General features: G+C 37.4%; 1 protein-coding gene across 1 annotated transcript in view; it reads left to right on the top strand.

Moving 5' to 3' along the window:
* Positions 1 to 507: 507 nt before the first annotated feature.
* cpe (carboxypeptidase E) overlaps positions 508 to 15908 on the top strand; it is a 20470-nt gene continuing 5069 nt past the window's right edge. The window contains exons 1-5 of the mRNA XM_015383891.1: positions 508 to 904; positions 13441 to 13637; positions 13933 to 14100; positions 14667 to 14784; positions 15016 to 15198. Coding sequence (XP_015239377.1) covers positions 658 to 904; positions 13441 to 13637; positions 13933 to 14100; positions 14667 to 14784; positions 15016 to 15198 — 913 coding nt within the window. The 5' untranslated portion in view covers positions 508 to 657. The remainder of the gene's footprint in view (positions 905 to 13440; positions 13638 to 13932; positions 14101 to 14666; positions 14785 to 15015; positions 15199 to 15908) is intronic.

The following is a 15908-nucleotide window of genomic DNA, read 5'->3' as shown; positions in this document are numbered from 1 at the left end:
GCAAACTGAAGAGGGAGTTTTTCCTCTCCGCTGTACTGTGGATCAATGCTTGGTGTGAGGGATTGTCTTCGAGTCGATGAATTGAATCAACTGACTTTAATTTAGAAAACTTTGAATCAGTTTGACTGTATGAGCTGGTGAACTGTAAAGTGCCTTGAGATGACATGTATTGTGAATTCAAGCTATGTAAAAAACTGAATTGAATTGGGGGGGGCTCCATTTGTAAGGGGTTTGCAACTGATCAAAAACGGCGACTTGCCCTATAAAGGGTTCAAAGAATAAAATTAAAATTGCAAAATTAAAAGGTAGTTTTTCCTCTCCACTGTCGCTACATGCATGCTTGGTGTGAATGATTGCCGTTTTTTGCTAAAACAACAAAATATGTTGGTAGCTTTATGTAACAGAAGCACTGAGGTATTTTATTTTGATCTAAAAGCTTTTATTTTGAAGTAGCCGCAGGATATGCGGGTTTGCTGTATTTACTTTACGGTTCTTTGGCTGCTCAGGTGCAGCAGCATCACGTTCAAAGGGAAGTAGAGAGAGAGGAGGCAGAGGGAGCGATATTAATAGCCCAGAGCGAAGCTGCTGCGCATCGATAGGACTTAGGAGCAACCAGCAGACAGACAAAAGGCTCTCCTACTGAAAGGACCAGTCGAAATGAGACCGCTCCTTTCTTCATTTCTATTAAGCGCTGCGGCGCTCGCCCTGGCCGGGGCGGCCAGTATGCGCACCGATCCAGGGATCTCCTTCGAGTACCATCGCTACGAGGAGCTGCGGAAAGCGCTGGTGTCTGTGTGGCTGCAGTGTCCGACCATCAGCCGCATCTATACCATCGGAGAGAGCTTTGAGGGCCGAGAGCTGCTGGTGCTGGAGATGTCAGACAACCCCGGGACGCATGAGCCTGGTCAGTTTTTACGCACACGCTCTGCGTCAAAATGCGCCGAGTCTATCCAGGCCATCATTTATCAAGTTATTTTTTCCCGCTGTAGAAAAGCTTTACCACTCGATGAGAGCGCAATAACTCATCAGGCAGTTTTGCGCAAAGCTTGTTTATTCTAATTTAACGCAGAATAAGAGAGAAACACATAAACGAGATGCGCAGGTGTGTTAAAACCGCGTTTCCAGGCCTCTTCTGCATTATAGCCGCCATTTTGCTGGTTGATCAGCATCTTTGAGTCGTGATTGTAGAACACCTCTACACCAAACCTCAGAAAGCGTCCCAGGGATAATGCATCAAGCATTACTCCTTTTTTTCTCTCCAACAAATAGCCTCACACCTTAACATAGTGTTAGAATAAGTGGTATGGTAACCTACAGGCAAAGAGAAGCCAATAAGTTTGTGTTTTATTAAACTGGTTTTAGATTAACGGACATTATTAAAGTCCTTATTAACCAATCAGGGTATCCCTTACTGATACCAATTAACCAGTTTGATCAATTTGGATATAAGACCCATAGCGCATATAAGAGAAAAACAAAGAGCAGCGGGTTCTCTGATAGAGGCAGTGGTTTAGGGCTGAACTGTAAATGGATGAATTACAAGATTATGTCTTTATGCTTCTAATCATATGTTCCTAACCATCACTGGATGATTTAGACATCAGAAGTGTGCATCAAGGTAATTAATTTTAGATTATTTGTTTAAAAAGGCTATCTTGCATTTCACAATGATGACTGATGACCAAAACTTGCTTACAACATAATTACATAGGACCAGACTGACAACACAAAGTAGGCTAATACATTTAAAAACAACACGCCATGCTCCATTCTATGGAGATTAAAGATAGATAGATGTACTTTATTTATCCCAAGCTGGGAAATTGCAGTGTAGCAGAACAACCAGGAAAAGGGCAGCGGTTTCTTTCTAGAATATACAGAGCCAGAGAGGAACACAGTAGTCAAACCTGCTGGTGTTCTGCATCTGCTTTGCTCTTTCAGAATGGATTGAATTTGTCTTTATTGATGAAACAATGAATTCTGCTCAGAGAGGGCTATATCTGGTCTTCTCAGTATTGTCTTACACTCCTGCTCATTTGGGTTAATGACAATGATCCAAAGCGCACCAGCGTGATCCCCTTTAAAGGTTATAAAAAAGTATGTTAAGTCTAATGTGAATTAGTTGTTGTGGCGTGACTTTGAAGAGGTTATTCTTATTTGAAAAATATTGAATAAGGTTGAATAAAGAAGGGAGGATAAACATTCCTTCCCAGTGACTCTGGTGTCCATTGTTGTCTCTGTGTTGTCCGGAGATGGACTGGTGACCCTATTAATGGATCTGATCTTTATGAAGATTTATTGTCTGACTTTTATTTTACTCTTATCCTATGACCTGTTGCTTGTGGCCATGTTGGGATCAGTATACAGTAGGGGGAGGGAAAGAAGGGGTGCCGTGTGTGATTGTTAAACTAAGGAAGGCTACATCTGGGAGAATCTGCAGATGCAAAGACCTCAGTGGAACCAGCTGTAGCTCTTAAATAGTATCTCCATTTGTTGCATCATATTTAACCACCTTTTAAATTATTGGATTCTACATCTAAAATCAAAATTTTGCTTCCACTTTGTAGCTCCTTAAACATGGCTATTTATATTTTAAAAGATTGTTCCCATTAAAAAAATGAAATCTACATTAAAAACAGGGCCTTGAATTTACTTGGGTCGGTCTTCCTTTCAGTTCAGTTGATAACATTTATGGCCTATTCAGTAAAAAAAAAAACACTTATGAATAAGGAATTAATTTCAGAAATAAACATTGATTCTAAATAATTCAAGTTGCTTTTGAGGACCTGTGCATATGACAGCAATTCACTGAAACCAGGATTGCTTTTCCATTTCTGTTAACATACTTACACTTAGACTAACTTTATTGTCATTTTGTATTAACAAAGTGCATACCAAACGAAATTTGGTTTTGTACAGCTCTGATGACATTTCAATTTCTTTAAATGGAACAGTGATCAAAGTGTAAACAAAAACATGGTGTAAAGAACCCATCGATATGGTCAGTTTGATGCAGAGTCTGTGACATGACCTACATAATGATTTCCAGAGTTCATTGATTCCAAACAATGTTCCTTCAGATTTCCAAGCTCCATGATTTCCATTAAAAAAGTGTCTTTTGAAAAACACGGTAAATTACCTGCCCTTTCACTAGTAGATGGAATGCTTCATGCATATCTTATTGTGGTGGTTATACACAAACAGTATAAATGAGGCAAAAGTTTTCAGTTTTAATTAAAGAAAAGTGTAAAATGTACAGAGCCTGAAATGTGAAGCTTTATCTCACCTTGTGTGAGCCAGAGCTTGTCTTAGATCATCCTGGCACGATGATGAATGCCACTGTCACAGACAAGGATTGACTTTTAGACTTTATTTGGTGTAAGTTAGGGCTGCAGCTAACAATTGTTTTAGTAATTTACTAATCTATCGATTATTTTTTGGGGATAATTCTACTAGTAACACTTATTTTTTTCCTGATGTTAATCATTATTTTCAGACATTAATAAATATAAATAATAAAATATTTCAAATCCTAGTACCCTTTAAATGTCCCTGTATTATTCCGTACCATTTATTTAACACATTTACCAATGAAAACCCAAAATATGAATTTGAAATGTACCTGACCTAATGTATTATTAGTAATGCATATTTATTTTTTAGCTACTAAAAAGTCAAAGGAAATCGAGATGTAACTAAAAAAAAAGTAATATTTTTACCTTTAGTGTCTTACAAGGATCATAATTACTGTGTAAAAAGCTGAGCAGCACATTGAATGTCGACAATCATGCTGTCGTTTTTTTTAAGCCAGTCTTTCAGGCATCGAAAACCAAGAAAGAAGGATTCATTTCCAAATATACTCTCCAGCTATCCAGTAAAACATTAAAATCAAACAAAAATATGCAGCAGCTGCACATTCATCTAACCTCAGTAATAAATAAAACTAAAACTAAACTAAGAAAACTAAAATATGCTTAACTTTAGCTGTTGGATATCATCTGACTAAATTATAACTGGCTGTGGGATTTTGCCAAATTAGAATTGATAAATCAAAATGACTTAAATTTAAATTTCTTTTTCTCTAGTATATAGTCTTATTTCAGAATATCTAAAATTTGATATATATGTCTTTCTTTCTATCTTTTATTGGTGTCCTGATACGATTTTTTTCATTTCCAATTTAGTGCAGATATTGCAGCTTAGGTTGTTGAGCAAAACTGACCCAAAACAATATCAGTAAAAATCATACATGTTTTTGTTACTTATCATGTAGTCTAAGATTGTAGAAATGGCATTATGAAATGATTTCACTCAGAGTAAAATAGTCAACAACAATGGATATGAAAACAACTGATTCATTTATTATTTAAGGTATACAAAGGTATACAAAAACTTTAAACCTAAAAATGAAATATCCAACAAATAAATAAGATAAAAATATAATAATTTAGTAGACAAGAAAGGTTTTTTACTGAGCTGCAGTGTTTATTTCAGACCAAAGAAAAGTACAGCCATGCTCTTTTAGAAGACACTTGTTTGAAGTACCCTATGTTAGCTCTGTGTGCAAAACACAAGTGCTGGTAGATAGAATGAACGACATGATCGAGATCGATCTGTTCGCCCAACCGTCTGTCCATCTTGCCAATTTAATCTCCAGTCACTTCTATACTTTCCACTTTTTTAACAAAATAAATAAATTTTTCACTGATCAAATAATGAACAAACAAATAAGTAAATACATAAATAAAAATCGTACATTAAAAAGCATTCTTTATTTACTGCAGATCAAAGTAAAGAAATCTTTTTTAATTCCTTTTCATTGAAGCATACTACAATCATACCAAACTGTGACTTTAAAACCTGTAACCTATCTGTTAGTTTTGTGTCCTGTTACACCCATACCGTTCTGAAGTGAATCGTTCTTTTTTTTCCCCTTTTTTTTCATTTACACGTGTAAAACATGTTGAAATACTCAACATCGAAAACCTTAGAAAATTAGATTTAGTTTTAGATGTTGTCATTAACCGTTTATTGCTCAAATTGTTCACTTTAAGCAGTTTGATAAACAACTTTGGTCTTTATTAGAGAGTTAAAGGATTAGCCTGCAGGCCTTTTATCCCTTAATGGTGTTTGGGAGTGGTTCAATTGTTCCTATTTTGGACTCCTAACATTTTCTATTATCAAAAGGTGATTTAGTTCTCCTTTAAAATCCTTTGAGCCCTCTCAAAAAAAATAAAAAATAAAAATAAGGTTACATAATCCAAAAGTGTCTGGAGAGAGTTTTGTTGGATTTAAAATGTTTCATTAGGCATTTAAGGAGCGTAGGTGTGTTTTCCTCCCCATAAGACCACAGATTTGAAGTACAACTCAGCTCACGGTCTCAAGTACTGATAATTGTACATATTACTAAGCCAGTAATAGTATTGTGGGCGTGTGCCGGCATGAGTCACAGTAGCAAAGTGTAGCCCTTATTACTAACAGATGAGTTTCCAAGCTGTTGTTATTTTATTGCCTCCTTCTCATGCCGAGCAAAACATCTGTTAGTAGAGAGCAGCTTGATGCAGACAAGGAGACGAACAAAGTAGATAGTTACAGAAATCTATGTTTGATTGTGAGAATATAATACTAATCCGATTTGAGGTGTCCCTCAGATATTTTCCTCTCTGTGCACCATGCTCAGACGAAGGTGGAGCTAAAATAGCTGTTGCTGGGGCGACTCATCGGCTTAGTGTGCTGAGCCGTCTGCCGGTTCGTGGTTGGCTGGACGACTGCTTCCGAAAGATGATGGTGTTTAGCCGATGCCTCTGTCGGAGTGCAGCCATCTGTCATACACTGCAGCATAGGAACTGCCCATAGCCAAGAAGGTACACATAGGCTACCACTTATGCAGGACTTCATTTTGTTTTTCTGCCAGTTGTACTTAATATGACCGTTTTACAATTGTAAGAAATCTAAAAATCTGTGCGATTCTGCTCTTATAAGCTCTATACATTATCATTTCTTTGAATCTTGCAGGAAGGCAGCAAGCCTGGTAATTCATAAAATAATAAAGTGTTTTAAAATGTGTTTATATTTCAATGAAATCTCAGATCTTGCTGTTTGGCTTAAAAAAAACCCCAAACACCTGCAGCTGATGAATGTTATCTCAAAATAGGAAAAAAGAAATGTAGAATACAGGATGTAAAGTATGTGTGATCTTTTAGCTGTTTCGAAATCCAATTTTCTGTGTCAAACTTTTCTGTTTGACGTCTTCCATAAATTTTACACCAGTAAGGGAAATAAACCCCCTTTAACACAGGTTGATCCTTTGGGTACATCATGCAACACATGTAGGGAGGCCTCAGAACAAAAAGCACTATGAATACATTTAGTCTAATTACCAATTACAAAAGGCTTTCAACCTACTGGCATCGGAGCTGCTGGCAGCCTGCCTCCTGAAAGTATGAACACAAGTTAATTTGCTCTACTTTGTCCAGCTTTCCTTTTACCCTCCACCTCAATAATTCTCAGACATTTCCCCACATGTCATACAAGCTATATTTTTTTCTTCTTTAAATGCCTTATTTATTCTATAACCTATTTTAAAACACCTGACTGATGCAGAAATTTGCTAGCTTTCTGAAGGACCAAACAGCTCGTCCAACTCTGAGGATCATCTAGCTTCTTAGTACATCTTCAGTTTAAAAAAATAAATGAAAATACAACTGAAATACAAAGAAACTATATTGTATTTTCCAAAAGACAATTCTAAAATACACAAACATTAGCTCATTTGTGTTTGACTTTGGAGATGTTGTTGTTTCTGTTTTGCAGTACAGTTTAAAGGCTGCTATATACTCCAGGAGAAGCGAGGCATTTGTTTCATTGATGGCTGATTAACAGGTTTTTACTGAACTGCAATCATCAGAATCAGCTGTGCTGAAGCAGAGAAACCTCTAAAACTTGAAGGACAGCAGCCCTGATTATATTACTATAGATCTTTTTTAAAATAATGTAATTTTGTTTGTACGTGTGAGGAAATTATGTGACTTTTAAGGAACATCCAGTGCTGTCACATCTTTTGTGGCTTTTAATGGTGTCTCATTCTGAATGTTCACTGGGATTAAGGGTGTTTAACTACATCAGGATGGATATGTTACATATGCTGTTATTGCAGTTTAATGGAATTTTTTTATTTCTTGGATATTTAGGATTTAACTAAATTTCACTAGTGATTTTTTTAAAGCCCTTAAGCAGCTAGATAATAATTAGTAGCAGATTTAGTCAGAAACTAATCAGTCTCAGTTCCAAGCACACTAAGTTGAATGATCTATCATCGGTGCAGACTGAGCGTTTGCATGGTGTTATATGATGTTAGTTCATGGTATTATTGGCTGATTTCTGTTATACATGATCACAGTTGTGTTATTCGTGTAGCAGCACCCGTCTGCAGTTTACATGGCATTTGAGGGATATGAAGCTAATGTTGCCAAATTCTTCAACATGTATAGTGATCTGTGCAAGCCTGGCTTAGCTGTAATCTAGTTAGATATGCTGCAGTGTTAGATCCATTTTGAGATGCTGCTGGAGCTTTATTTACCCGAGGCAGTCTACCAGTCACATAGCCTCTGACAGATATGCAGGGTCAGGGTCCTGCATCTTTCAAGTTTCATCTCTGGAGGCATTTGGGGCATCTTGTATGAAGCATAGACTTTTGTCTAAGATGTTGTCAATCTTAGGTTGCCTTTAGTTGATTTTAGTGTACACCATCTCATGCTGTGGAGACTGAACGTTTCATCAAATGAAGGATAAAATCCCCAGTGAACACACATCCACATATCCAGTAAGAGAGCAGCTTGAATCACAGCCGAATATGTCATCACAGCAGACATGTGGCATAGATTAAAAAAGGTGTCTTTTGAAATGGATTGAGTTCCTGTCAAACCTAAACATCACAGCAGAGGAGATGAAGGCACAGAAACAATATATATTTTTGGACATTTTGTTCCCTTGCGGACTAAGAGCCTCTTCCTGTTAGATGGAGGAGGGAGTGATGGAAAACACAGATAAAAAGGGAAGGAATGATGATTGAAGAAGCTTAACATTTTCCCCAAATGCCAGTGCGATTGGGGAGATAACACAGAGGGGGCGCAGAAAGGAAATGGGACAGGGGAAAGGCCCCAGCTGTCAGCTTGAGGTCATTTATTATACATCAGACAATCAAAGCCACCTCCTCTACTGCTTTTACCTCCTCATATTGATTTTCTTTATTTCTGCATCAGGAACTTTCTGATTTGTATTTCATTGAACCTGTCTGAACCATGTCCATCTTTAAAAAAAATAAAGTTTCTGCCTCAGTTTTACTCTATTTAGAGCCTCCGAAGGAGCTCAGAGTGATTGTAGCCAACATAAAAGAGACATGTCACTTCCTGGGTAGAGGTTAGACTAAAAAGCAGAATCAGTGGTTTAAACGGAGGCTCAGTTTTTCATAAAACTCCCTCAACAGCTTCAGCATCTTCACAAAGCCCTTTTACTTTTTTAAGTTGACACTTTAACAGTTTTAGAGGGCACAGAAGCCTTTCTAAATGGTTTAATAGTCTTAGTTTGATTAGATAACTGTCACAACTTCAAACATCTGGAAATTATCGCAGAATAAGAACTACTATTCTGGAAGTCAATAACTCTCCTCTTCATATCTTGACAATTTTTATCTTTCTATGCTGCCAAACAAGAAGCAGGGTGATGATGAAGATGTTGTCTTATAGATCGTCTTCAGGTTTGCCTTACAAAGCCATCACATCAGCATCTGGGCTTCCCCAGGTTGTTTTTATGCAGAGCTATCTTTGTGTTATTTTTACAGTTTATATAAATGTCTGGTTTTAGTAGGTAATCAAACTGCCAGAAAGGCCATTGCCACCATAAAAAGGGTCCGTCTTTAGTTTTCTTTGCTGTGAAAACAAAAAACCAGAGATATTTTGCAGCTCAACTATAGAAACTTTGTCACCTTATCAAGTAGAAGATATTTTACTGCACTAATTTGAAAAATAAGTATCTTCTTTATCTGAAGTTGCAAGTTAAAGCATTACATTATGACACAGCTACTGTTATAGAATCCAAAAGAGCAATTCATAAGTGTGCTTCCCCCTCCTGTCTCTATAATGTGTGTAATGTGAGACGTCAGAGCTAACAAATAGGTCTCATATGATTGTGATGGCGTGTTTAGTGGAACGAGACAAGCAAAGATCAGCAGATCGTGTTTACTCACTCTGTTGGATCGTTTGTCTCTGTAAGCACCTGCTGCTGTCAGGGTTGCCACGATGACTGAGAGCGCTCAGATCCTCCGCACCATTACTGACGCTGGAACTGCAGTCATTACAGACGGGTAACCTTAGAGACTATTGATCAACTGTCAGATGACCTAAACAGCGGCGACAAATGGAATAGGATGGGTGACGGCCATTAGGAAACATGTCACATTTACCTTTAGCTGGAGTTTGTGTTTTTCTTCAGCTGATAAAATGTTGTTTGACTCATCTTATGAGAAACAATGTGATGAGAAGTTGAACTTTTCAGGATAATTTAAATTTGTAACTATCTGTATTATTTTCGCGCTCCTACTTCTGTGTTTAATTCATTGTATGCCAGATATATTTTAGATTCAGAATGATAATAACACAACAGAAAGAATAAAGGGATAACTTTTTATGTTAAAAAAACAACAAGATGATGTAAAGCTTTGGAAGAGGATCAGAGGGCAGAGATGAAAAGAGGGGTAAACAAATGTTCACAGTTCTGAATGAGTATGTTACAGTTTCGGATATTGTATATTAATAGACTGAATAATACATGATTCAATCTTAAACTGATGGTTTAAAGAAGACATGTAAAACAGAGTAAAGACTTAAATATACTCGTTTGCACAAAGATGATTAGAAGATATATAGCTGATATAGAGGAGAGGATCTGTTAAAAAGATTCATTATAAGGATAGAAATTGAACTACACTCCAACCCAAAAACACGGTTTAACATTAAAGAGCTTTGAGTGTTCAGCATGTAAAAAAAAATGTCCCTGCAATCTATCACACACAGGCATGGTCATCTGCAGCATATAAAACATGATTGTTCTTGCAGAGAGGGTTGGCTTTCAGGTACAGAGCATAAAACCAGCTTTAAAGTGTGTGTGTGTGTGTGTAATGTGTGTGTGTGTTTCAAAGTCTGCAGATTATTCAACAGCCTCAGTGGGGAACAAGTTAATTTTTGTCTTGAAACCAGTGGTGGCAGCGAAGCCAGATTTGAGCATTTTTACAATTATATAACAACCAGATGTGACTGTTAAGTTTGTGTGTGGGGGTGGGTGGTGTGTCACCTACTTCAGGAAACAGGAAATGGATTACAGGAGATGAAGAAGGGAACAACAAAGATGTTTAAACATCTGGATCACACTATTTGATAATCAACATTAATGAAGGAAGCATTGTAATTTTAGAAAGCAGAATCTAAGTTTTAACAGCACATAAAAAATGTTCTCCAAGGATCTAAAGAGTTTTAAATAGGAAAATCCCACCAAATGTTTTCCCCATGTGCCAGTGAAGAGCCACAACCCATTACTGATCTAAACACAAGAGCCTTTGTTAAAAAAAACTGAGAGAAGCTCTTTTGTTTGCAGACAGTTACAGAAAACCATTGACATAACAGGCCATGTTTTCTGTTACCTGTTTGGATCCTCTCACCCTTTCTGCACCATCTCTGCAGAAAAGCAGTGTGCAGTTTAAAAACCAGGTTAAAAGTTAACATTCTATTACCTTTAGGTGTGAATGTGTGTTAGTATGGTTGCTTGGCCTGGTTGCCTCTGTGTTGTCCTTTGATGGACCTGCAGCATGTTCAGGGTGTACAGCCAACTCTCATTCAATGACCACTTAACACATTAATTTTTTTATCTAGTATTTATTTAACTTTTTTTCAATTCAGCAATGTTATTGCATTTTTTCACTGAAGAAAAAAGTCTTCACCACGCTGCCCCTTTGACTATTCTCTCTGATCAGCAAGCAGTGATGTGAGGCAGAGCGCAACATTTCTGCTCAAATTTGAAAAAAGTGATCGTTTTAACACCTAATCTAAACAGTGAGACCAACTGTTTTTTTGTCACTAAAATCAATGTATTTTTAGCTGCATGGAGATTTAGACATTTTTCTAACCTTCTTATTGTTGGAACCATGCTTTGAACTAGTTAGGCCCGAGCAGCTCACCGCTGCGAGAGCCTATTGTTCCTGTANGGGTGATGAAGAGGATGAGGGGAAGCAGCAGCAGGCATAGGCTGAAGAGCAGGAGAATAGGCTGGGAAGGAGCGTGGAGCCAGCGGTCGCTTGGTTCCCGCGGTCGCGACATTCCAGGTGGTGCGAGCTGCGAGGGCCGTCAATACCGCTCGCGGTTTTAATTTGTTTTTGTTTTTTGACTGTTACTTTACTAATGAATGCTTAGTGAACTTTTACTGGTATCAAAGTAGATTGTCCTGGTGACTGATTCTTAAAACTGGCGCAGTTCCTACACTAGGGCTGAAACAACTAATCGGATGAATCAGGTTAATCGAATATTGCAATAATTGTCAACTAATTTAGTAATGGATTAATCGTGAACTTGAGTTTAGAGACCGTAAAATATGTCTTTAGGTGAAAGAGTAACCAACCGTTGAGTAGTAATTATAGCTGAATCGTAAAAAAAATCAATAAATATTTCAAAGTTAAGATAAAAAAGCATTTTCGTCTGTCAATATTCTCTATTCAGAGCTCCTCAAGTGGACTTTTCTTAGTTTCACCTGGTTTAATTTCATAAAAAGTCTTCTTTAAGGAACCTTTGGCTATCCGATTATTAATCGACAGATTAATCAATTTGTCAAAAGTTCATCAAGCCTTTTTCTAAACTGCAACAGTAATATTGAGTTCCCAGGTATAATAATATACTGATGCAAGTAATTAAATCAAAGCCAGTGATTTATCATATGTTATCCTGTATTTGAATAATGGAGGCTTAAAAACACATTACAGTATATGGAACCTTTAATATAATTACTGATGGTACCATGGTTGGTTGGTACAGTGTGTTAATTACGAATATAACTAAAGCATTTGATTCATTTATACTTTAAAGTTGATCGGTTCTGGGAACCTGAACCTCTTTATGCAGGCTAGAAAAAGGGCTTCTCTCTCCCATAATAACAAAAACAAATTTGCAAAGTTCATTAAACTCTGCTGTTTGCTTTGGACTTATGAGATTATTGACATTTTTGGTAGAAAACCAAATGCAAGCAACAGGGGTGAATACCATCAGAACTGGGTAATAATGTTTATTGCCTTTTTATGAACTATCGTCTATCTTTATTAGTACTTTAAAGTATGAAAAAAGTATTTTAAACACTGCAGCTCATCTGTTAGCCAGTAAAATAAGAATGAACACAAAACTCTAGTGTTAAAATCTCTTCACATACATTTCAAAGTTTTCTTTCTCACTTTCAAAGTTTTAAATGGTCTAGGACCAGCTTGCCTACATATTCTCAAATTCTTATATATATATATATATATATATATATATATATATATATATATATATATATATATATATATATATATATATATATAGGGTTATATATACGGTTATATATATATTACAGTTTTATATATGTTATTTTAAAAACATTTTTAAGCAATTTGGCCAACTGTTTTTAAACTTGCCATGTCATTTCATAGTTAAATTTGACTTTGACGCTTACAAGAACTTTTTGAAATACTAGGAAGTATTAGTTTTCTTCTCTTTGCTAGAGATCTGAAACAGAGTTAGTTTTGAGTATAATATATTTTACTGATCTAAAGAATTAAGCTAAATAAACACATGAATGGCTCCTCCTAAATATTGTGGAAAACCTGTACTGAGGAGAAACTGTGTAGAGAAATGACCCAGAATCCCTCTCTCTGTTCTTCAACCTTCTGGAATGTGTTAATATTTGATAAAACAGTAATATCTTATGATAGGAATTTTTAAACCCTAGATATTCTCATCTGTGATTGTGTTAGTAGAGCTGTCACCAGCTGGCTGCTCTGCATCAGGCTTCAGCCCGATCAGTCAATGACTGTGTCTGTCTTCTTAATCTGCTGTCTTTAAGTCATTACTGTCGAAACAGAACTCTGGGCTGTGGAGTTCAGCTCTGTTTAACCTCGCAGCTATGAGCCAGTACACTCATTACTGCTGCATTGTGTGAATCTTGATGTCTCTGTTTAATTTCCAGGTTACTCTTTAAGTTTCTCTGAAAATAGGAAGCAATGATGAGTTCATATCTTAGAAATAGTGAAAGTTATCTTTTCTCATGCTTCTATTTTTTGTTTTAGAAATAAAAATGACAACTCAACAACAAACTTAGATGCCTCTTAGCTGATGAGATCTAATAGTACACCTTGTTTTCTCTCCTCAGGTGAGCCTGAGTTTAAATACATTGCCAACATGCACGGTAACGAGGCCGTGGGCAGAGAGCTGATCATCTACCTCGCTCAGTACCTTTGCAATCAGTACCAGCAAGGAAATGACACCATCATCGAACTCATCCACAACACCCGTATCCACCTCATGCCCTCCATGAACCCAGACGGCTTTGAGAAGGCAGCCTCACAGGTGAGGAGGCAGGTCTGAAATGGTCCCCTTACTCATTGGCATCTCTAGTGATGAAAAAAAGCCTTGAAATAAGGCGCAATGATTATAACATCTCAGTTTTGTTTATATATCTACATCACTTTGTGAAACAGTTAATTTCAAAGTACTTTATAGATAAAGCTGCGATTGTATTCTTTACTATTTATACATAATAGAGGAGGGTGCTGTAAAAGGAAAATCTTTGGATACTCTATTTGGCTGCAGTTACTTGTGTTTTTGCACCTTTTCTAACGATTTATTCTTGTTTGGTGCGAAGCCTGGAGAGATCAAGGACTGGTTTGTGGGTCGTAGCAACGCTCAGGGAGTGGATCTGAACCGCAATTTTCCAGATTTGGACCGCATCGTCTACATTAACGAGCAACAGGGTGGAGCAAACAACCATCTGCTGCAGAACATGAAGAAAGCAGTGGATGAAAACACCAAGGCAAGCAATTAGTCTAAGTGATTCAGTGAAACAGCTCATAGAAATCTGTTGTTAAATGCTTGATAGTTTTTATACTTGGGTTTGTGCAACTCAGCCCCACACCAGTCTATGTGTAAAGTTTTTATCATCCTCACATATCCTTTTCTGCTTCAGAGGAACCAGGGTTTCTTACCGTGTTGTGAAGCAGTCTTTGGAATTTGGCCACATTTTCTCTTTTTTTCAGTCCAGTCACAATAAAATATGCTTAAAAATTAGGGAAGTTGGAAAATCCTCTTTTTTTTGCATCAAAGTTACTGAAACACACCTGGCAAAATCAATACTAAACACCACTTATCTCATGGGTAAACGGTCACTTAGGACCAATTAAGAAATAATAAGATTTGGCTTCTTGGCTATACTTGCAGTAAATTTAAAGCTCCATGGGGGTTGCAGAATATGTGATCTTCTGCAGTTGTTACTTTGACGGTTAGATACGTATATAAAGTCACTTCCTCTCTCACCTCAACTATGATAAACACCGTTTCAATATCAACTAAAATAGCAGAATGCCTCTTCTATCGTTCCAGCTGGCTCCTGAGACTAAAGCTGTGATCCACTGGATCATGGACATCCCCTTTGTCTTGTCAGCTAACCTGCATGGAGGAGATGTTGTTGCCAACTATCCCTATGACGAGACACGTAGTGGTGAGTTAATTTAACATATATAAAACTTACACACGTTTTTTTAAACTTAATTGTACAGGGATGTAATTTTTGTCTTAAATTTCCACAAAAACTTTTCAACTACAATTAAAACTCAGTTTTTATTTATTTGTTCTTCATCCTAAATTCTATTAAAACCAGGAGGAAAATTGCCTGTGTTGCTTATGATATTTTGTGTTTTGTTTTCTTTCTGCTCACATCTGCTTATGACAGGATCTACCCATGAGTACAGCGCCAGCCCAGACGATGTTACGTTCAAGTCTCTGGCCAGAGCGTACTCCATATACAACCCGGTCATGTCAGACCCACAACGACCTCCCTGTCGCAAGAATGATGACGACTCCAGCTTCAAGGACGGAATCACTAACGGAGGAGCCTGGTACAGCGTACCCGGAGGTGAAGCATCCTTCCTATGAGCTTTGCTCTGCTTTTGGCAGCTCCTTTTAAATGGAGTTTAAGAATGGTCCTTTTTTATGAGATAGACTGTTGAATGCAGTGCCATCTAGTGGCTAAAACTACACATTACTCCCAAGTGTTCTGTGAAAAAAATAGGATGGAATCGCTCTGCAGGCTTTCTATGTTTGAACCACTGATGTGGAAGAACTTTCTGCTAATAGAAAATGTAATATAACTTATGGATACATTTATAAGAACGGAAATACATTTGTGTTATAACCTAGATGTTGTTGCATCATCCTAAATGTTTTTTTAAATTTCAAAACCCTAAAAAGACATTTGAAAGGTTTGTAGTCGTGTCCCCCTTCTCATCCGGGTCCGGGTCACTGGGGCAGCACTCTCAGTAGAGACTCCCAGACTTCCCTCTCCACAGACACCTCCTCCAGCTCCTCTTGGAGAAGCCTGAGATGCTTCCAAGCTAGGCGAGAGACATAGTCCCTCCAGGATGTCTTGGGTTTTACACCTTGGCCTCCTCCTGGTGACGACGTACCTGAATAACCTCCCAAGGAAGGCGTCCAGGGGGCATCAGAAAAAAATGTCAGAGCCAGCTCAGGTGACTCATTTCGATGTGGAGAAGAGGCTCTGCTCCGAGCCCTCCCCAGTGACAAAGCTCCTCATCTCTTAAGGGAAACCAAAGCCTAGCTGAAAAA

The sequence above is a fragment of the Cyprinodon variegatus genome, unplaced genomic scaffold (assembly GCF_000732505.1).
Source record: "Cyprinodon variegatus isolate N-32 unplaced genomic scaffold, C_variegatus-1.0 Scaffold296, whole genome shotgun sequence".
NCBI lineage: Eukaryota > Metazoa > Chordata > Actinopteri > Cyprinodontiformes > Cyprinodontidae > Cyprinodon > Cyprinodon variegatus.
The sequence above is the reverse complement of the archived record's forward strand: the minus strand, read 5'-3'. Positions and strand labels throughout refer to the sequence as shown.